The 23,249-nt window shown below is 40.4% G+C and overlaps 1 protein-coding gene across 4 annotated transcripts in view; it reads right to left on the reverse strand.

Annotated features, from left to right (window-relative positions):
- SH3KBP1 (SH3 domain containing kinase binding protein 1) overlaps positions 1–23,249 on the reverse strand; it is a 544,697-nt gene that overhangs the window by 113,896 nt on the left and 407,552 nt on the right. For all 4 annotated transcript variants that reach the window (XM_089683906.1, XM_089683908.1, XM_089683904.1 and 1 more), the window contains one exon: positions 12,758–12,833. In XM_089683906.1, coding sequence (XP_089540032.1) covers positions 12,758–12,833 — 76 coding nt within the window. The remainder of the gene's footprint in view (positions 1–12,757; positions 12,834–23,249) is intronic.

A 23,249-nucleotide genomic window follows, 5' to 3' on the forward strand; every position in this document is an offset into this window, starting at 1 on the left:
ATTTGAGATGCACTCTAAGAAGTGGTTGCTTATCACAGTTTACCACAAAATATGAAGCAGATTCCTTGAAGAGCCAAAAAGTTTGTGCCCATTGTGGAATGCTTTCAGTTTTGCTGAGTAGATTTGAAAATGAAGAAATCCTCTGGAAAATTATATGACTTTATTGAAAAAAAATTAAATTGGATTTGTAAATTGGTCACTGCAGGTAACACCTCTACTTTCATTCTCATTTTCCTCTCTCCAGGTTTATTGCATCAGACCTTGGGATCCAACAGAAACCCACTGAAAGTAAACACAGTGCATAAAATATAAAGATGCTGCCCACAGCAACTAATTAAATGGACCATCAAATTTGTAGCTGCCTCCTCTAATCACTCCTATTCCTTAATGTTCATTCTCATCTTTCAATCACCTAGTTTTTCCTATATCCCTTTGGAAAACATGGTTTCTTACCTTGCAATATTAAAGTAAACCTTTCCTGACAGAAACATGCTTGCTAAAATTTTTACCTAATTAATTAGCCTAATTTAACTAATTAAAAATGTAGCATACATCCCTGTATATACATATGGCTCAGTTGGGCATGTATACTAAATTGTACCTTTTATTGCAGGAGATCCCTGGTCTAATGCAAAAGAAAGTTTTAAAATGTGGGGCTGATCAAATCACTAAATTTAACCATATAGCAACCAATAAGGTTTCAGCAGCGCTTTAGAAAGGGCAGTGCACTGTCCCTCTCCCTCTGATGCCAGGCTTGTTCTGTATTACAGTAGCAGCTACAGAGGCTGCCATGTACAACAAAGCTTCTAAACCGTATTCAGAACACTGTTCACAAGCCTATTTGAGAAATACAATGTAACAGCATTACTGTGTGACATTTGATCTGGATATGATGTCAGCTAACGCAGCCAATAAAAACCTAACAATTACAATACAGTTTGCTATAATTTAACCCCATTTTAACCTTTACTTGATCCTAAGTTAACTACTTCCTCTCATTCTTCCCTCAGCTTTTATTTTTTGGCTGATTTGCTTATTTCTTTTTTTCATTGCTTTTTTTTGTTATTATTTTTTGTGTTGCAAATGTGCAAAATGAAAAAAAATCCTTTATGTCTTTGTATCAGAATTAGAATTTTAGTGTCATTTTAAACTAGACTATGAACAAAATGGGCAGCACAGTGGCTAAATGGTTAGCACTTCCACCTGGCAGTACTAGGGTTGTTGGTTCGAATCCCAGCCACGGCACCACCTGCCTGGAGTTTGCATGTTCTCCCAGTGCCTGCGTGGGTTTCCTCCGGGTACTCCGGTTTTCTCCGTCACTCCAAAGACATGCTGGTAGGTTAATTGGATCCTGTCTAAATTGTCCCTAGTATGTGTATGAATGTAAGTTAGGGACTTTAGGTTGTGCACCCCTTGAGGGTTAGGCACTGATGTGAATGTACAATATATATATGTAAAGCGCTGCGTAAATTGACGGCGCTATACAAGTACCTATAATAAATAAACAAAATGTTTTCCTAATACTGATCAAAGGAAAAAAGGGATCACTGAATAAACTGATGTAAAAATTGTTCTGGTCCATAATTACTATACAGCGATGACAGCTGAAGACTGAGGGCAGGGTTGGAACCTCTGCCATGTTCTATTACTGTCTGGAATCTTGATAAGCAGATTTCTCCTTACTTTCTGTCTCAGGAACAATACTGTCAAGAGGTAAATTCTCAAATGGAGAGAAACATATACAGTAAGAACACTAACATTACTGCTAGCTTTGTAATCTGCTAAAAATCTTTTTTTTTCTTTTCATTTATTTCTGTGTCTCTGTTAAAGATTTCCCCTTTCTTCCTTTCCTGGTGGCCACATTGTCAACACCAGAACGAAAAATGATGGGGGGATCCCCCTAACAGGGCCAAAGAGGTACTAAGATCCTACATAGTTTCTATTCCTTCCTCATTCTACCCCCAAAATATAAAATTGTCTGAAAATACACTTTAAAACATGATAAACAGAAAGGCATACCTATATTTTTGTCTTTGGAATTTGCAATGATTCATTTGTGGGCACGTCCCAAAAATATATTGCACAGGAGGAGGACATTGTTATGTTTTGTATTCAAGACAGACAGGAAAATCTCGAAAGGGAAGGGCTTTTTTTGTCACAATCAGGAGGAGTTATTTCCTACTGCAGACTATAATCAGATATTGAAGTTTGCCAAGTCTGACGTTATTCCCATGGCAAGACTGAAATTCAGATTATAACTTCATCACACTATATGCAAAACATCTGTAATTCTCCAAAATTGCTAACTGTTATAAAATAATGAACCACAGAATTTAAAGTATATATAAAACCAACATTTGATTTTCCTGATATATGCCTACTGTACCATGTACTGGTATGAAAAAATATCCTGTTCTCTTAGTATAGCTTCCTTTGTGTGTAATCCCTGGTGATCCTGTCAGTCCTCCTGCTTTCCTATTAAAAACTGAGCACACTAAGCATAAAAGCACAGTGTGGTCAGTTCTCTAGCTGTGCTGGGAACTCAGTGTTCTCTCCTCCAGTGATCAAACCTTTCCTTACACCCCCCTGCACAGCCATTCACTGTGAGGCTCAGTGTCCTACTGTTTCTCCTCTCCAAGCTTTTATGCAGCTGAGAACAGAGGGTATGTCATTACTTATATAAAAGGGCAAAAAAGTAATTATAATGATTTTTATATCTCTTCACAAAATGTTTTACCTTTCATTTCTGTTTTAAAACAGAATGGGTTGTTTTACAAGGTGAGGGTTTACAATTACTTTAACAAGGACAGGACTCAATAAACACTGTTCAAAAAAATTAAAGGAACACTTTGAAAACACATCAGATCTCAATGGGCAAAAATACCATGCTGGATATCTATACTGATATGGACTGGGTAATGTGTTAGGAAGGTAAGGATGCCCCATTGTTTGATGGAAATGAAAATTATCAACCTACAGATGACTGATTTCAAAGACACCCGGAAAATTAAAGTTAAAAATGATGCAGCAGCCTAGTCCATTTTGCTGAAATTTCACTGCAGCAACTCAAAATGGTACTCAGTAGTTTGTATGGCCCCCCATGTGCTTGTATGCATGTTTGACAACGTCGGGGCATGCTTCTAATGAGACGACGGATGATCTCCCTGGGGTATTTCCTCCAAGATCTGGACCAGGGCATCACTGAGCTCCTGGACAGTCTAAGGTGTAACCTGGCGACATTGGATGGACTGAAACATGATATCCCAGAGGCGTTCTATTGGATTTAAGTCTTGCGAGCATGGGGATCATTCAATGGTATCAATTCCTTCATCCTCCAGGAACTGCCTCCATACTCTCGCCACATGAGGCCGGGCATTGTCGTGCACCAGGAGGAACCCAGGACCCACTGCACTAGAGTAGGGTCTGACAATGGGTCAAAGGATTTCAGCCAAATACCTAATGGCAGTCAGGGTGCCATTGTCTAGCCTGTAGAGGTCTGTGCGTCCCTCCATGGATATGCCTCTGTAGACCATCACTGGCCCACCACCAAAACAGTCATAACAGTCAAACATAACATTCTCCACGGATTCTCCAGACCATTTCATGTCTGTCACATGTGCTCAGGGTGAACCTGCTCTCATCTGTGAAAAGCACAGGGTGCCAGTGGCGAACCTGTCAATTCTGGTGTTCAGTGGCAAATGCCAATTGAGCTCTATGGTACTGGGCAATAAGCAGAGGATGCACTAGAGGACGTCGGACCCTCAGGCTACTCTCATGAAGGTTGTTTCTAATTGTTTGGTCAGAGACATTCACACCAGTGGCCTGCTGGAGGTCATTCTGTAGGGCTCTGGCAGTGCTCCTTAACTGACCAGATCAATATCCCAAGAGTTTAATTGACTTGATGCTATACTCTGATTAAAAAGTGTTCCTTTAGTTTTTTTTGAGCAGTGTATTTACTGATTTTCTTGTCCAGACTTGATTATGTGCTAAGTACTCATCCTGTTCCTCCTTTCACAAAGGAGCCGGTCCTGCTGATGTATTAAGGACCTTCTACTGCTCTGTCCAGCTCTCCTAGAGTAACTGTCTCCTGGAATCTCCACCATGCTCTCGAGACTGTGCTGGGAAACACAGCAAACCTTCTGGCAATGGCAAGTATTGATGTGCCATCCTGGAGGAGTTGGACTGCCTGTGCAACCTCTGTTGGGTCTATGTATTGCCTCATGCTACCTGTAGTGACACTGACAGTAGCCAAATGCAAAACTAGTGAAAAACAGTCAGAAAAGATGAGTAGGGAAATAAAGGTCAGTGGCCTCCACCTGAAACACCATTCCTGTTTTGGGGGTCGTATCATTGTTGCCCATCTAGTGCACCTGTTAATTACATTAACACAAAAGCAGCTGAAACTGATTAACAACCCCCTCTGCTACTTAACTGACCAGATCAATATTCCAGGAGTTTAACTGACGATGCTACACTCTAATTAAAAAGTGTTCCTTTAATTTTTTTGGAGCAGTGTATTTACTGATTTTCTTGTCCAGACTTGATTATGTGCTAACTATAGCAAGATCTGCTACAATATAAGCACATAGCATCTCTTTAGCTCAAATTTATGACAAACATTAATTCTTCTTCCTGCTGTAAGGGCCATGTCAGATGGAAGCTTGTGCCAATGGTGAAAAACCACCACCAGCAGCATATTTAAACTCTTTTATTGTATTATTCATTTTGTATTATCATTGTCTTTTGCCTTTTTCATTCATTAACCAGTTGGGTTATGATATCTAGTATTATTATCATATTTATTTGATTCATTATTCCTTGTCATTATTATTCTTTAGTTTTTGTTTGGTAAGACTTGTAGTCCGTCATGTCTGCTTGTTTCGCCATTCATGAATATTTCTCGTTTGGGTCTACAGCAAAATGGTTGTCTTCTGCCCCTAATTGGTCTCCACTAATAAGGCAGCCGTGGATTGTTTTATTTCTCCAATTGATTTATAAACTCCATTTAGTAACTATTAGTCCCTTTTGCTATATACCCTCAAACTGGTTGTTTGCATGATTTTGGTTAAATTCTGTTGTTTACCCAGCGGGCACGGATGTGAGTCCTTCACGCCGGTCCATCCCGCTTGTGCATGCGTGGTATGCTAATATGGCGTCTGCAGACTTCAGATGGCGGGCACATCCCTTCGATAATGTGCTTGGGCACAAAACGCATCAGAGAGGAACCTGCCATAGTGACGTCAAGCCACAGATGGCCGCATGAAAGGCGGGTGGCCATTTTGACTATTCTTTATCCCCCAAGGTGGAGAGATCCCTATTTCTGTGAGGAAGTTTATCCGGTGGTCTGATGCTTACCTGGAGCTGTCCTTGGATGCTGAGAGGGTCCTGTGAGTGAGATTGGAGTTACTTTGTGTGCTTACAGTGTGCCAGATGATTCCACCATCCTTGCCTACACCCTGATGACCACATTGGGATGATATATACATATGCGCATACTTTTTGCACTTCTGGTGAGTGCATTCACATTATCGGTCTGCATCACGGATATCACCAGCATGGATCACTTTGAATCTTGGACTTTTTTACCTTGTTTATTCCATGTCATTATTTATTACGCACTTCAGTCACTTTATATTATTATTGTTTATATCAGTCACATGCGTCATTTTATGATGGTTCACCATTTTAATCACTTCTAGTGCTTTTTAGCGCCTACGTTAGATTTATACTGTTCTTATCTCAAGTGCTGCATTTTTATGTATATGATTGTTTAGAGGGTAAGAGGTTTCACCTTTAATGCCAGCAGCTTTACAACCTTTGCGCTCACTTATACCTCCTATATACAGAATATTTAAACCCACAACCAAAGTGTACTATTTTGCAGCTTACCAGTTCTTAGATGTGGTGCTGCATTCGTGTTCTTTTTTCCATTAATATTCTTTTATTTACAACTTTTAATCCTGTGAATACCACACTTAATGTCCTTGGGTGACTACCCTCACACCTCCACTGTATCTATGAAGGGAGTCATGGTTCTCACTGGCTGGAATTCACATGTCTCACTACCTTCATCTCCATTACATGAGAATGAAGAATTAGTAGTTTACAGAAGGATAATAGGATTGCATTTCTAGCAAGATCAACAGGTATTTTTTGTGCTTGCTTAAAATGTTCTTGGCCTGGAAAAATGTTAAGATAGCCTTTGTGGAGGAAACTGCCATTGTTATACAGGGGCCTCTTTATGGCTGGAAGTAGCTTAATAAAAGGGCTTTAAATGGACTGGCCTATTAATAGGCATAGTTTATACAATATTCAGTGTTAAAATAAAAACGTTTAAGGGCTTGTTCAAACCAAAATGTAATAAAAAAAATGCACAGATAAAGCAATTGTGTTCACACACACTTGCATGTGTTTTGCAATGCATCACACTGCATTACATTGTGTTTTTGCATGCCCTCAGATGGTTTTTTTCAGTGGGTTTCTTTTTACGTTCAAATTTACATTTTCTTTCAAAAACCTCAATTCACATGTATTGTGTTTACTGTACATGTGTTTGTGTGAATTTCGAAAAAATACAGCCTGCTCTACTTTTTTTTAAATGCATGTATCTTCAATGCGATGGTGTGAACTACACCCATTGAGAAACATTCATTTTTATTATCATTGCATTTAAAATGCATTTCTGAAAGCATCCAAATGAATCTGGTGTGATCAGGCCCTAAAAGTGTCTTTTTTCTGAACAGAAAAAATGTAGAAGTTGTTAAAAATCCTAAAGGAACAATTGCTTTATTCCCATGGGCTTGTTCACATTAGTGGTTGGGGGGTGATTAAGCCCCATGGTTGAACTGCACTTTTTACCAGCTCGAATCACTACCCCGCAGAGGTAGCAGCCAGGGGTTTACACATGCTGCGTCTGCTATCTGCGATGCTTCACTGTGATAGGAATTGTACACTCTATCACTTTCATTCAAGTGAATGGGACACTCTGCAATCAGCACCCAGTTGTGGTGTGCTAGTACATTGATCAAGGGATTAAAGCAGGTGGTGAGGAAGTGATATAACACCTCCTCACCACCTGAGCCAATCTGCATCACTCTTCAAACACAAAAACTTGTGTAAACTAGCCCTGTTACTGTTTCTTTACTGTAATTATTAGTGGGGCAAAGCAAAATCTTTATATAAAATCCTAATTTATGCCAATAGCTCTACTTAAAGTATATGTGAACCCTGGCCTTGTTAAACCACCCATTCGGTTTGAAATAGAAATGCAGGGCAAAATATATGCATATAAACTGCTGTGCAAACTTTTTAAGCAGGTGTGGAAAAATGCTGCAAATTAGGAATGTTTTTAGAAATAGAAGTGTGAATAGTTTATTTTTTATCAATGACCAAAAATGAAAATAAATGAACAGAAGAGAAATCCGAATCAAATATATTTTTGGAGTGACCACCCTTTGCCTTCAAAACAGCATCAACCCTTCTAGGTAGACTTGTACACAGTTTTTGAAGGAACTCTTGGATAACCACAGATCTTCTGTGTACGTAAGCTGCCTCAAATCCTTCTGTCTCTTCATGTAATCCCAGACACACACAATGTTGTTAAGATCAGGGCTCTGTGGGGGTCAAATCATCACTTCCAATACTCCTTGTTCTTTTTTACGCTGATCATTAGTGTTTCTAAATTAGTTCAAATAATTTACATTTAACTGATCACATTCAATAATCAAGCGTCAATGCTTAAAGTGTTACTAAACCCACACCAGTAAAATCAGTCTATACAGTTAGGTCCATATATATTTGGACACAGGCACCATTTTAGTTTTTCTCAGGTATTTACCAAAACATATTCACTCTCTAGCTACAGTTGCAAGAAAAAGTATGTGAACCCCTTGGGATTACGTGGAGTTTTGCATGAATTGGGCATAAAATGTGCTCTGAACGTCATCTAAGTCACAACAATAGAACACAGTCTGCTGAACATAATACTACACAAACATTAGATGTTGCCATGGTTTAATTGCACATAACATGTAAACATTCACAGTGCAGGGAGGAAAAAGTATGTGAGGCCCTAGCTTAATGACTTCTCCCAGAGCTAATTGGAGCCAGGAGTGAGCCAACCTTGACTCCAATCAGTGTGATGATATTGAATGTGTTGCTGACAGCTGTCCTGCCCTTAAAAAACACACACCTGTTTTGGGTTTACTGGTTTCAAGAAGCACTGTCTGATGTGAACCATGCCTCGCAGAAAAGAGCTCTCAGAAGACCTACGATCAAGAATTGTTGACTTGCATGAAGCTGGAAAGGGTTACAAAAGTATCTCCAAAAGCCTTGATGTTCATGTGTCCACGGTAAGACGGACTGTCTACAAATGGAGAAAGTTTAGCACTGTTGCTACTCTCCCTAGGCGTGGTCGTCCTGTAAAAATGACTGCAAGAGCACAGCGCAGACTGCTGCATGAGGTAAAGAAGGATCCTAGAGTGTCAGCTAAAGACCTACAGAAATCTCTGGCACATGCTAACATTTTTGTTGATACATCTACAATAAGGAAAACATTAAACAAGAATGGAGTACGTGGGAGGACACCACGGAGGAAGCCATTGCTGTCCAAAAAGAATATTGCACCATGTTTGAAGTTTGCAAAAGAGCACCTGGATGTTCCACAGCACTACTGGCAAAATATACTGTGGACAGATGAAACCAAGATTGAGTTGTTTGGGAAGAACACACAACACTATGTGTGGAGAAAAAAAGGCACAGCACACCAACATCAAAACCTCATCCCCACTGTAAAACATGGCGGAGGGAGCATCATGGTTTGGGGCTGCTTTGCTGCCTCAGGGCCTGGACACATTGTTGTCATTGATGGGAAAATGAATTCCAGAGTTTATCAAGACATTATGCAGGAAAACGTACGACCATCTGTCCGCCAACTGAAGCTCCGCAGAGGATGAGTGATGCAACAGGACAATGACCCAAAGCATACAAGTAATTCAACAAAACAATGGCTGCAACAGCATAGAATACGCCTTTTGGAGTGGCCCAGTCAGAGTCCTGACCTCAACCCGATTGAAATGCTGTGGCATGACCTTAAGAGAGCAATTCACACCAGACATCCCAAGAATATTGCTACACTGAAACAGTTTTGTGAAGAGGAGTGGTCCAAAATTACTCCAGATCGTTGTGCAGGTCTGATCTGCAACTACAGGAAACGTTTGGTTGAGGTTATTGCTGCCAAAGGTCAACCAGTTATTAAGTCCAAAGGTTCACATACTTTTTCCTCCCTGCACTGTGAATGTTTACATGTTATGTGCAATTAAACCATGGCAACATCTAATGTTTGTGTAGTATTATGTTCAGCAGACTGTGTTCTTCTATTGTTGCGACTTAGATGACGTTCAGAGCACATTTTATGCCCAATTCATGCAAAACTCCACGTAATCCCAAGGGGTTCACATACTTTTTCTTGCAACTGTATATGATGGATATGGGCTGAAAGTGTGCACACTCTCAGGTTTAATTTGAGGGTATGTACATCCAAATTGGAGGAAGGGTTTAGAAATTACAGCTCTTAAGAGTAGCCACCCCCCTTTTTCAAGGGACCAAAAGTAATTGGAAAATTGAATATAATCATAAATAAAATGTTCATTTTTAATATTTTGTTGCGAATCCTTTACTGGCAATGACTACTTGAAGTCTGCAACCCATGGACATGACCAAAGACTGGGTTTCCTCCTTTCTGATACTTTGCCAGGCTCTAACTGCAGCTGTCTTCAGTTGTTCTTTGTTTCTGGGTCTTTCTGCCTTTACTTTTGCCTTCAGCAAGTGAAATGCATGCTCAATTGGGTTGAGATCAGGTGACTGACTCGGCCATTGCAGAATATTCCACTTCTTTTCCATTAAAAGCTCCTGGGTTGTTTTTGCAGTGTGTTTTAGATAATTGTCCATCTGTACTGTGAAGCGCCATCCAATCAACTTTGCTGCATTTGGCTGAATCTGGGCTGACAGTGTATCTCTAAACACAGCAGAATTCCTCTGGCTGTTGCTGTTTTCTGTCACATCATCAATAAACACCAATGACCCAGTGCCACTGGAAGCCATGCATGCTCATGCCATCACACTGCCTCCACCATGTTTTACAGACGACGTTGTGTGCTCTGGATCATGAGCTGTTCCAAGCCTTCTCCTCAAGTTTTTCTTCCCGTCATTCTGATACAGATTAATCTTAGTTTCATCCATCCAAAGAATGCTTTTCCAGAACTGGTCTGGCTTTTTTTGGCAAAGTCTAATCTGGCTTTTCTATTCTTCAGGTTTATGAATGGTTTGCACCTTGTGGTGAACACTCTGTATTTGCTCTTGTGAAGTCTTCTCTTGATTGTAGACTGTGACAATGATACGCCCACCTCCTGAAGAGTGTCCTTCACTTGTCTGGATGTTGTGAATGGGTTTTTCTTTACCATAGAGTGGGTCCTGAGATCATCCACCACTCTTGACTTCTGTGGACGTCCATGCTTTTTTATGTTGCTGAGCTCACCAGTGCGTTCTTCTTTCCTCAAAATGTACCAAACTGTTGATTTGGCCACTCCTAATGTTGCTGCTATATCTGTGATGGATTTGTTTCATTTCTGAAGCCTTACAATGGCCTGTTTCACTTGCATGGACAGCTCCTTTGAACGCATTATGTAGGTTCACAGCAATAGATTCCAAATTAAAATACCACACTTAGACTCAACTCCAGTCTGATGAAGAAATAACAAAGGAGTAGCCCACACCTGGCCATGAAACAACGTTTGATTCAATTGTCCAATTACTTTTGGTCCCTTGAAAAAGGGGGGATGGCTATTCTTAAGAGCTGTATTTCCTAAACCTTTCCTCCAGTTTGGATTTACATACCCTCAAATTAAACCCGAGAGGGTGCGCTTTCAGCCCATATCCATTATATAACTATAGCTTGAATATGTTTTGGTAAATACCTGAAAAAAAACTAAAATTATGCTGTGTCCAAATATATATGGACCTAACTGTATATGCAGTAAAGCATGCTTGTTATACTCACTGTGGAACTTAAAGGGTTAATCCTCTGCATTGTGGAAAAAGGATGTTTTATCCTGTTTTTTCTTATCTTCCCCTTCTTTTACAGCCCCCAATCCTACTGCTGATAGAACAGAGCCTTGGGGGCAAGCTGCACATGCGGTATGGTGTGTATTGCTATAGAGTTTTTTTTTTCTTCTAAGGAGAGTGCATGTGATCAGCACAAGGCAATTCAGTACTGTCTAGACAGAGAGTCAGGGGTTAAGCAGCCTCATAGGACAATCAAGGGAGAATGAAAACTCCTCCTACAAGCTTTAACCATTGCTCTGCTGGACACTGATAGAAGTCACAAGACTGCTATATACTGCTGATAAGAAAAGGTATTTAGAAGTTTGTTTTTACTAAAATAATAGCATTTCCATGTTCTGTGAACTGTAGAAGACCGGATATAGTGAATGCAGATGCCTGGGTTTAGTAACACTTTAATGACATTGGCTGCATGCTTGGGGTTGTTGTCCTGCTGTAGAATAAATTCAGGGCCAGTCATACGCCTTCCTAATGGTATGGCATGATGGATAAATATCTGCCTGTGTTTCTCAGCATTGAGGACAACATTGATCCTGACCAATTCTCCAACTCAGTTTGCAAAAATGCAGCCACAAACTTGCAAGGAAACTCAACTATTGCCTGCAGACACTCATTATTGCACCGCTCTCCAGCCCTTCAAACGAACTGCCTCCTGCTACAGCCAAATATTTAAAGCTTTAACTTATCAGTTCAGACCACTTACGGCCATTTTTCTTCATCCCAGCTCTTATGTTTTTGTGAATAGTTGAGTCGCTTAGTCTCGTTTCCACATCGGAGGTATGGCTTTTTGGATGCAATTCTTCCATAAACACCTCTTTTAGCCAGACCTCTCCGAACAGTAGATAAGTGTACTCGGGTTCCACTGGAATCTGCCATTTCAGTGCTGATGGCACTGGAAGACATCTTTCAATGTTGAAGAAAAGTAAGCATGATGTGCCTTTCATCTGCTGCACTAAGTTTCCTTGGCCCACCACTGCGTCTACGGTCCTCAACATTGCCCGTTTCTTTGTGCTTCTTCAAAAGAGCTTTACAGCACATCTTGAAACCCCAGTCTGCTTTAACATCTTTGCCTGGGAGAGACCTTGCTGATACTGTGTCTTGTTGCTGTGCTCAGTCTTGCCATGGTGTATGACGTGACATGAGACTGTCTTCCAGCACCTCATCTTAATAGCAGAGCTTGGCAGTTCCTCACCCAGTTTTAAGCCTCCTACACAGCTGTTTCTGTTTCTGGTAATGATTGTGTTTCAACCTACATATGACATTGATGATCATTGGCACCTGCTTGGTATAAATTGTTAATCATACACCAGACTCTAATCCTACAAAATCCCTGTCTTTGTGCAAGTGTACAAAGCATGCACATTGATGCTGGTTTGAAGGCAAAGGGTAGTCCCACCAAATATTGATTTGATTTAGATTTTTCTTCTGTTCGCTCATTTTGCATTTTGTAAATTGATAAACAGCAGGGCACTGATCTTCCCAGTGATGTGCTGGGGTGGAGATGTCCACATAAGTCAGACCACTGGAGTATAGGCAGGCTGTGTTCCCAAGTAGACATAATACACAAAAAGGATATTTGACATTCACAATTGGAGTCTAACAGGCTGTAAACTATATGTAATTTAGAATTATAACTTACACTTTGATTTATTTTCCATTTCCGTCTTCACTGATTCATGTAAAGTCACTGCTGGTGGCAATTTTTTCCCCATTGCCTGAAATAAAACAGAACACATTAGGTTTCTGCACACAAATACATGATAGACAGACTTCACTTTGAAGGACAAATGTTCTTTGAAATTATTCCTTTTTGAAAAAGGGAAGGGTTAGTTTTTACTGCTGTGTTCCCACTGAGTGACTTCCATTCACTTCCTGTGTGGCAATTGGGACTGGAATTAACAGAAAATCTCCTAAAAGTAATATTGCAAGAATTGACACAGACTCACATAGATCTGATATTTTGTAATATGTAATCCAGTTCCAGTTCAACCATTAAGAAAAAAAAAAAAGTTATAATCCTATACCCAGAGTTGATCCACAGGAAGGCAAAAAACCCAGCAAAGCATGATCCAATTTGCTCCTGCAGGGAAACAAAATTCCGTCCTGGATATTTCCTGGATCAACTTTACCTATAAATGTCAGTATCCAGTTATATTCTGTGTATCTAAGAAAGAATCCAGGCCTTTTTTAAAGTAATCCACTGAGCTAGCCAGAACCAACTCTTGAGGGAGTCTACTCCACATTTTCACAGCTCTCACTGTGAAGAAACCTTTCCATGTTTGGAGATTCTTTTCCTCCACATGTAAAGAGTGCCCCCTTGTCCTCTGTGATGACCACGGGGTGAATAACTCTACACTGAGTTCACTATATGAACCACTGATTTATTTATACATGTTGATCATATCCCCCCTTAATCTCCTCTTCTCAAGAGAGAATAAAGTCAGCTCCTCTAATCTTTCCTCAGCTGAGCTCCTCCATGCCTCGTATCAGTTTGGTTGTGCTTCTCTGTACTTTCTCCAGTTCCCCAATGTTCTTTTTGTGAATTGGTGCCCAAAACTAAACTGCATATTCCAGATGAGGTCTTACTAATGATTTGTACAGGGGTAAAATGATATCTCTCTTACCTCTGGAGTCTATACCTCTTTTAATAGAAGAGAGGATTTTTCTTGCTTTAGAAACCGCACCTTGGCATTGCATGCCATTATTAAGCTTGTGATCTACCAGAACTCCCAGATCCTTCTCCACCATTGATTCCCCCAGTTGTACCCCCCCTAGTATGTATGATGCATGCATATTCTTAGCCCCCAAGTGCATAACCTTACATTTATCAACATAAAACCTCATTTGCCACATAGTTCCCCAATTAAACAGTGCATTGAGGTCGGCTTGTAAATTGAAGACATCCTGTAAGGACGTTATTCCACTGCACAGCTTGGTGTCATCTGCAAAGACTGAAATGGGATTTTTAATCCCAGACTCTATATTGTTTATAAATATACTAAAAAGTAAGGGTCCCAACACTGAACCTTGGGGTACATCACTGACAACCCTAGACTATTCAGAGTATGAATCATTAACCACTACTCTGTGAATATGATCTTTTAGCCAGTTTTCTATCCATTTACGTACAGATATATTATATTAGAAACATATAGAGATCATAATATATTATATGCTATTATCCATTTCTGGATAAAGCAAAATTACCAAAGCCATCAATGTATTTCAATAGGTTTGCTAACAGGAAAACAACCGTGTATGTACAATATTGTCTGTCCTCACAGAATATCTAAATTTTTGTCTAAAATCTCAGTCCTAAGCTCCTCAATCTTATACATCTCAGTGCATTTTATGTTTAGCACAACAGAGGTTTCCGTGACTCTATAAAACAAACAGTGCAATTGGAACTGGATGTGTTGACCAAAGTACCCGAATTTACCATTTTTTCCATCAGGTTTTATAAGCCAGTTTGGATAAGTTACAAGGTGTAGATATGCCATCTTTAAAATGATTGTAAGAAAGGTAAAATTGTGTTTTTAAAAAAATAACCTTTTCTGCTCTGTGCAATAGTTTTGCACAGAGCAGTCCTGATCCTCCTTTTTCTCGGGTCTGCTGTCGAGTGCCCCCATAGCAAGCCGCTTGCTATGGGGGCACTCATGAGTACTTGCTCCCGAGCTGGCTCTGTGTCTATAAGACACACAGAGCGTGACTTGGCCCCGCCCCCCACTCCCTTTTCACTGGCTGTGATTGACTACAGCAGGAGCCAATGGCTTTCGACTGTGTCTAAGCCAATGCAGAGAGAGAGACATCACTTATCACATTTTTATCAATAAAATGTATTTTAAGGTAATGCACTAGGCCGATGTGCACTGTTTGTTTTCTTTGCATCCAGTGTTTTTGGACTTCCCCAGTCCTTTGAGGGCAGCGAGGTGTGCACCATCCAGGACAACTCGGACAGAGTTGTAGCTTTTGTCAAGTTCACCTCGAAGCGCAGGAGTATTTGTGTTTGTCATTCTGGATCTACTGATCTCTAGTGCAATGCTTTCCAGGCTCCTGCAGATAAAAATAATAAATGCACATTTTGTTACCTGCAAAGTGCATTTATTATTTTTTTTCTTTTAAGGTAAAAAACCTTCTGCCTTTAGGGCTCCTTCACACTTTATTTCTTTAACTTTATTTCTAACTCTTGCCAAACGCCCCTATAGCGTTTGACAGGCGTTAGACAGGCGTTTGTGAAGTGTTTTTAATGCTCCTCAAACGCTCCTCAAACTCTCCCAAAACGCCCTATGCGTGGTTTTGAGGCGGTTGATAGGCGTTTGCCAAGTGTTAAAACCGCACCACAAACTCCTATAATGAAGTTAAATGGTATTAACGCTCCGCAACCACCTTGCAACCGCACCACAAACGCCTGCTAGATGTTTGCGTAGCGGCACCATACACTTGAATGGGAGGCTTCAACTCCTCCTGACTCGACACAAGGCGTCAGTTTTGCCGTGACGCAATGCAACGCTAATGCTTCCGTGTGAACAGCACTGTGTGCTGCCATGTTCAGAATTTTCATAAGCATTTGAGAAGCATTAAAAACGCTTCCCAAATGCCTGTCTGACGCCTGCTGACAAAGCTAGTGTGAAAGTAACCTTAGAACTGCTTTAAGAAAGGACTCTATAAGAGATCATACTTTTACTAATCAGGTTGCATTTGCTCTGTCCAATGCATTTTGGAAGTGCAATTAGTATAATGTATACCATTTTTGACTGGTTGCTAGTGACCACTAAAAAAAAGGGTACTAAAAGGAAAAAACCTTTTTTTCAGATTGAATAAAAAGGTGAGAGGTTAGAAATCCAAAATTATGAGTTTTCACCAGAACAGGAATAGAGAGGTAATCATTTAAAGGGGACAGTTAAATAACTGTCTAAAGCTGGCTGTACACAATATCAGCCAAAATTCAAACCATGGGTGGCCCTGAGCTACACCCAACTAAACTAAAGTCAATTAAAAAAAAAAAAATAAAGGATAAATCAGATGGGAAATTGTCGCCCAACAGTTACAGTGTCTTATCAGACAGATGCTGTGGCTACTTGAATACAAAAAACTTGGCAGGGGAGATTTCTTCATCCCTGCTGTTTAGGTTTCACATGACAAAAACCACATACTCTGTTAGGAACTTGTTTGTTCGAGAAAAATTTTCCATCCTGCTCCTTGAGAATTTTCTCATCGCTACAGCTGAAATCGAATGCAGATTCAAATCCACTAACGATTAGAAAAAAGAACAGACGTTCTGAAAATGCACATTTTTGCACAAAATGCTACTAGTGTATGGTAAGCTTCACTATAGAGTCAACAGGGCAGGGAGTAAAGGTATATCTTCCTTATTAAAACAAATGGCTAAAAAAACTGACTGTGAATGGTGGAAGCATGTATGCCTTAGGGGAAATTTCCCTCACATTTGATAGTTAACAGCTCACTTCCTGTTTTTGAGTCTACAGCACAGGAAATAAAGAGAAATCTTTCTAATGAATCCACATACAGCAAACAAGCCCTCCCTCTATTCTATTCAAAAGGAAAGAAATACTTTGGCATTAGATATACTGTAGCTCTGGAAATGAATAGGGGCCATTATAGTCATCATTAAATCGTATTGTAATTGTAACCAGATCAATATGTCAGGCGTGAGTACTGTAGGTGTATTTGCTGCATGCTAAGTAACATATTCTCATATTACTTGTGACATCAATAGTGACATTTAGTAAGAAAGGGTGTAAACAGCAGGGAAACCATCTAGTGCTGGAATACCAGCATTCACAGAGAATTAGCTGTGTATTTAGACTGCTTTATAGATATGCAAATGTAAAATTATGTTTTGCATTAAGTTTTACAATTTTATAACATCAGGCCAACAGATAAAACTCACTCGTTGATCTGCTAATGCTGTCCAGGAAGTAGTGCAACTGCAAAAAAAGATAATGTCCACAAATGACTTTTTAAATGCATTGCTCTGGAGACCAGCAAGCCAACCAAAATTAAAAGAAATCGCTGAAATATTCCATCTTTCAAACATTGTAGTAATGCCATGTATTATTACAGCATGGTGCATAAAACAAAATTGCTCACCGACCAAGGAACCAGTAGAAACCTCTAGAGCAGGGGTGTCAAACTCAATTTCATTGCGGGCCACATCAGTATTATGGTTGACCTCAAAGGGTTGGATGTATCTTTTAAGACTAGATGTCCAGAGCACCCCACATCCCTCCCTTACATCAGATATCAAGAGCCCCCTCACAATCAGAAGACAAGAGGCTTCCCACCCTACCTTACATCACAGTGCACCCCTTGCCTTAGGCTGATGCTGGACAGAAGCTGGGCCGAATAAAGTGCAGGGTCTGGAAGAGGACCAGAGGAGGGCTGGAGTCAGCTGCTGGAGTCTGCTGAATGCTGGGACCAGGGGAGGCAAAGACGAGGGGATACTGAGACTGCACAGAGAGGAGCAAAATGTGTAGGAGTCCTGTCCTCCTCTCTGCTGCTGACTGCTGAGACAAGAAGGGTACCACAGCTGCTGAAGAGGTGTGAGGGCCACACGAAATGGCCTAGCGGGCCGGATTCGGCACGCAGGCCTTGTGTTTGATATGTGTGCTCTAGAGGAACTCCATGGCTCCACAAACCCTGGTTCAGGATGTAAAAGATGAGGACTTGCAGGAGGACTAAGCTTGCGGGATAGCAAATACACTCAGTGCTCTGCATTCCTGTGCAATGCGATTTTCAGCTGAAATCTCACTGGATCGCATCAAAAGTACTGCATGCACTACTTTTAAAAGCACACTGCAACTGGACTGCATGGTACTGTGGTACCATAAGATCTGGTGCAGGCAAATGCACTGCTTTGGCAATCTGTATTTGGGGTGTCGTTATGATCCTATTGTCAGCCACAGCAGAGTGCACACCCTGTGCATTTGGAACACGGTGCAGGAAACACACACTGCATAAAACAGGACATAATTTTAGTCATTCAACAGTATAAATGTCTACAATACAGACAACCGTAGCGCTATTCATATTAAAGAAGTACAGTCAAAGCTCTTTTGGCTGTACTTCTTTTATGGATCACAGGAGTGCAGTTCATTGTGCACTCCTGTGACCTGTTTCCAGCTGACATCACTCATCCGGTCCAGGCTGGGGAAAGATGCCGACTTTAAAGCCGGGATCCACTCCAGAGTCTGAAGCAGCACCTGGCTCAGCCTGTCAGTGATCTGCTGAGAGCCTGAGACAGTCGCTCCCTCCCCCTTCACAGCCCAGCACTCCATGTGATTGCTGAGTTCTCACAATTAGAGCCAGGGGGACTGATGCTGCATCCACCTAGGTAAGTATAATTTGTAAAAAAAAAAAAAGAAAAAATCAAAACAAATCTCTTTTAATGAATATTCTTACATTTTGAAATATATTAATATAGTCATGCCATGTGAGCCTGTAATGGTCACTGGCATTTTAAACTTTGCCATTACACATTATATCAAGTAGCTGAAATACGCAACTGGGTCTGCTTTCTGACAGCAGCTTAACGGTTTTGAAAGAACAGCAACCAGAAGGAATAGAAACAGAAAGTGATGTTGCAAAAATGGTTTAATGCTAATAAATGTAAGGTTCTGCACTTGGGGGCTAAAAATCATACATCATACATACTGGGAGGGGGGGGGGGGTACAACTGGGGGAATCAATGGTGGAGAAGGATCTGGAGTTCTAGTAAATCACAAGTTTAATAATGGCATGCAATGCCAAGCTGCGGCTTCTAAAGTGAGCAAAATCCTCTCTTGTATTAAAAGAGGTATAGACTCCAGAGAGAGAGATATCATATTACTCCTGTACAAATCATTAGTAAGACCTCATCTGGAATATGCAGTTCAGTTTTGGGCACCAATTCACAAAAAGAACATTGGGGAACTGGAGAAAGTACAGAGAAGGGCAACCAAACTGACAAGAGGCATGGAGGAGCTCAGCTATGAGGATGGATTAGAGGAACTGAATTTATTCTCTCTTGAGAAGAGGAGATTAAGGGGGGATATGATCAACATGTATACATACATCAGTGGTTCATATAGTGAACTCAGTGTAGAGTTATTCACCTTGAGGTCATCACAGAGGACAAGGGAGCACTCTTTACGCCTGGAGGAAAAGAAATGTAATCTTCAAACACGGAAAGGTTTCTTCACAGTAAGAGCTGTGAAAATATGGAACGGACTCCCTCAAGAGTTGGTTCTGGTCAGCTCAGTGGATTGCTTTACAAAAAGGCCTGGATTCTTTCTTGGATACACAGAATATAACTGGATACTAACATTTATAGGTAAGGTTGATCCAGGGAATATCCGATTGCCTCTCGGGGGGATCAGGACGGAATTTTGTTTCCCTGTAGGAGCAAATTGGATTGTGCGTTTTTTTTTTTTTTTGCTTTGCTGGTTTTGTTCTGCCTTCCTCTGGATCAACTCTGGGTATAGGATTATAACTTTTTTTTTTATGGTTAACTGGATGGACATTTGTCTTTTTTCAGCCAGACTAACTATGTAGCTATGTAATATACAGATATAGTAGTGGTAAAAAAAAAAAAGCACTTGTGGGTTTATCTAATATTTTTTTGTATAATTCTCCTTTAAGGGGGCATGACAGAGGATGTCTCCCATGCTATATACTTTTGCTAATAGGTGTCCCTCGTTCCCATCTCAAAAAATTGGGAGATATGTTTGTATAACTCCTCCCAAGAGCCAGCTTGCATCCTCGAGAGGTGTATTGGGGCAGGGTGCTGTGATTTTCTTTCAGGAAGCTATGTACAGCACCCTGCCGCTTGTTCTCACCAGTCATGATCTGTCTGCATTGTATAGGAAAAGCACAGAGACCCAGTTGATCTAAAATAAAGTATGTCATGAAAAACAGAAAGGTTTTATTTAAAAATGATATAAGTATATCAATGAGGGAAGAAGGAGGAACCAGGGAAAGCAAAAATATCAGCAGATTAAATTTCAGCTGTAATTGAATGCAGACCGTCATGGAAATGGACAGAAGTCATGAATCAGCAATAAACTTCCCATCTGATATTCTGCTTTGATGAAACATCTGTCTTTAAAGAGAAGTACTGAAGCTGTAACCTTAGCCTTAAAAGGTCTCCTGCATGTCTACTTACATTTTATAAGTCAAACAAGCTGTTTATTCAGATCATCCAAAATAAAAAGTTGAAAATTCCAGAACAGTGTCTGAAGCCAGTTCGCTCAGCTTCTAAACTGATAATTCCTATTTATGGCTCAGAACATGCAGAAATAGAATGTATTTTATATTATTAGGAACAGGAAGAGGGGGAACGCCTCAAGAGGGGAAGTACACCCAACACTTCTAGCTGTACAGAAAGAGTAGGGAACTATGGCAGGGAGATGTCAACATCTGAATTATCAAATGATATAAGAAGCCAGTTGGTGGCTAATAAACTCAATATCATTTTTGGTTAGATTAGGCCTTTAACACTAGTATTACCCAGTACTTCAAAATTAAATCCCGGGACACCCTACTGACCACGCCCACTGGGGGGCGGAGCAGGGGATGGGGGAAGATAGTGGCATGTGAATCATGCCACAACAAATTACAGGTGTGGACAAATTGTGTTAACAGTGTGAAAGGCTTAAAGGGGTGTGGCTTAGTAATACATGAGCCTACTGTGCCTTGGGTAAGAGTGCACTGCAAGTCACCATCACAAGCAAGGGCAAGGTGGCATATAATCCACTTCAATAAAGTGTTACTAAACCCACAACAGTAAAATCAGTCTGTATATGCAGTAAAGCATGCTTGTTATACTCACTGTGAAACCTAAGGGGTTAATCCATCACATTGTGTAAAAACGATGTTTGATCCTGACTTCTCTGATCCCCCCCTTCTTCCAGTGTCCCCCTCTTATCTCCTGATAAGACATACCATGTGGTTCACTTTATGATCTGTGAGTGATTGGCTTGTTGTATTCACTGAATAGCACTGGTGGCATTCATTAGTCACTTATAACTTTGGTACGAGCCATTTTGGATGATTCAAACTGTTTTGTGTGCATTCTATTCTATTTTACGCATTTATTGTTCATTGGTATGTTACATCATTTATTGGTTTATTTATCGGATTTTTTTTGGGGATACGTTAGTGTGGGAGTAGAGTAGTATTTGGGCTAGCGATGCACCATTTATTGAATATTTTGCATAAAATCCACTTGGTATATGGTTGGGTGTTAGCAGCCCCCTCCCAAAAATTGTCATTAGTCCATTTTGAGTAGCGCAGGAGGTCCTTATCGTTTTATTTATACCGTGTGGAGTCACTTTGCACATGCTCAGTTTGGTGTGTATTACTAGAGAGTTGCATAGTTAGTCTGGCTGAAAAAAAGACAAAAGTCCATCCAGTTCAACCATTAAAAAAAAAAGAAAAAGGTTATAATCCTATAACCACAGTTGATCCACAGGAAGGCAAAAAACCCAGCAAAGCATGATCCAATTTGCTCCTGCAGGAGAAAAAAATTCCTTCCTGATCCTCCGAGAGACAATGGGATATTCCCTGCATCAACTTTACCTATAAATGTTAGTAACCAGTTATATTCTGTGTATCCAAGAGAGAATTCAGGCCTTTCTTAAAACAATCCACTGAGTTGGCCAGAACCAATTCTCACAGAGATTTTTTTTTTTCTAGGGAGAGTGCATGTGATCAGCACAGGGCCAATCAGCACTGTCCAGACAAAGGTCAGGAGTTCTGCATCCTCCTAGAAAAAAACAAAAACTCCTGCTACAAGTTTTAACATGTGCTTGGCTGGACACTAATAGAAGTCACAAGACTGCTCTAACTGCTGATAGTAAATGGTATTTAGCAGTTTACATTTGCTAAAATAATTGCTTTCCCATGTTCTGAGTACTGTTGCAGACCGGATATCGAGAATGCAGGGTTCTGAGTTTAGTAACATTAACTCCCGCAACAGTCTGCACTGTCAAGTCAAGAGGGGAGGAACTAGTAAGACTGCAAATTATCCCCATATGACACCATTAATAACTCTAGACGCAGCCAGTATCAAACACACCCCTCCCCTCCCTCCTTCTGCTCCAAGCCAATCAAAAAAATGCTGCTACAATACATCTGACTGTACCGAGAATGCCATTATTAAAGCCAGAAAGAAATCGTGGGCACATTCTTTTAACCAGGGATAAAATTGGGGGCATTTTTTTCCTTGGGACAGCCCCCTTAAATTTGGGAACTGTCCCCAGAAGTTCAGGACATCTGGTCACCTTATGGGGCTGGCAACATCAAAATCAAACTATAAGATGCAGCCTTTCATTTGAAGCTTTCACCCAGGATGTACAAGCAGGCCAGGAAAGGCAGGTTGGCAGGTTGGTTAATATTTACTGCTGTAGCGTATACAGCTAAAAAAAACATAAAAGAGAAACTACAAAAATGATCCTGTTTTTTTCTTCTTTTGACATTCAGCTTCCCTGCAGCATTTTCAAACTAGACAGGATTCTCTTCATTGTGACAATTGTTTCCTTTCTAGGCAAGCTGTTTTGAAGAGCTATGAGCAGTATCAGTGTCAAATTTTACAACTAATTCACAGTAAAGTAATAGCAGATAAAAGCAAAGAACTCTGCAAGAATATGCTGATAAATACATTCAAACTTTGTCAGCTATGCCATATAAAATGGCCTTAAAGCTATTTTAGGTCATCAGTCTGGAGAAACATGAATTTAGTACCAAAACAGGAAGAAGGTAGAGCGTGATCAGACTGCTTCACAAATGCCTGAGCTTTGTCAATCAATTTTCACTTCCTCTCATTTCTTTAAGTGCCAATGTCTTTTGGGATATTAGTTGTAAAGACAAAAATGAGCAAGTATGGACATAAGGGAATGCGAAGGTTGATGTCCTTCATAAAGCCTCACTGATCCAGGCAGGGGTAAAATGAACATGTAAACCTAGTTTTTTTCAGCATCAGTTTCAGCAAGTATTGATAAACCATTTAACGAGTTTCAAGTAGTGAACTGCAAACAGCTAATTACACGAGTGAAATTCATATGTGGAAACTGTATCTACCAAAGGATAAGCATTTCTGTTCACCTAATGCTGAGACTTATGCTGGCCATACA

The sequence above is a fragment of the Staurois parvus genome, unplaced genomic scaffold (assembly GCF_062004578.1).
Source record: "Staurois parvus isolate SC_StPar_1 unplaced genomic scaffold, SC_StPar_1.0 ptg000327l, whole genome shotgun sequence".
Classification (NCBI taxonomy): Eukaryota; Metazoa; Chordata; class Amphibia; order Anura; family Ranidae; genus Staurois; species Staurois parvus.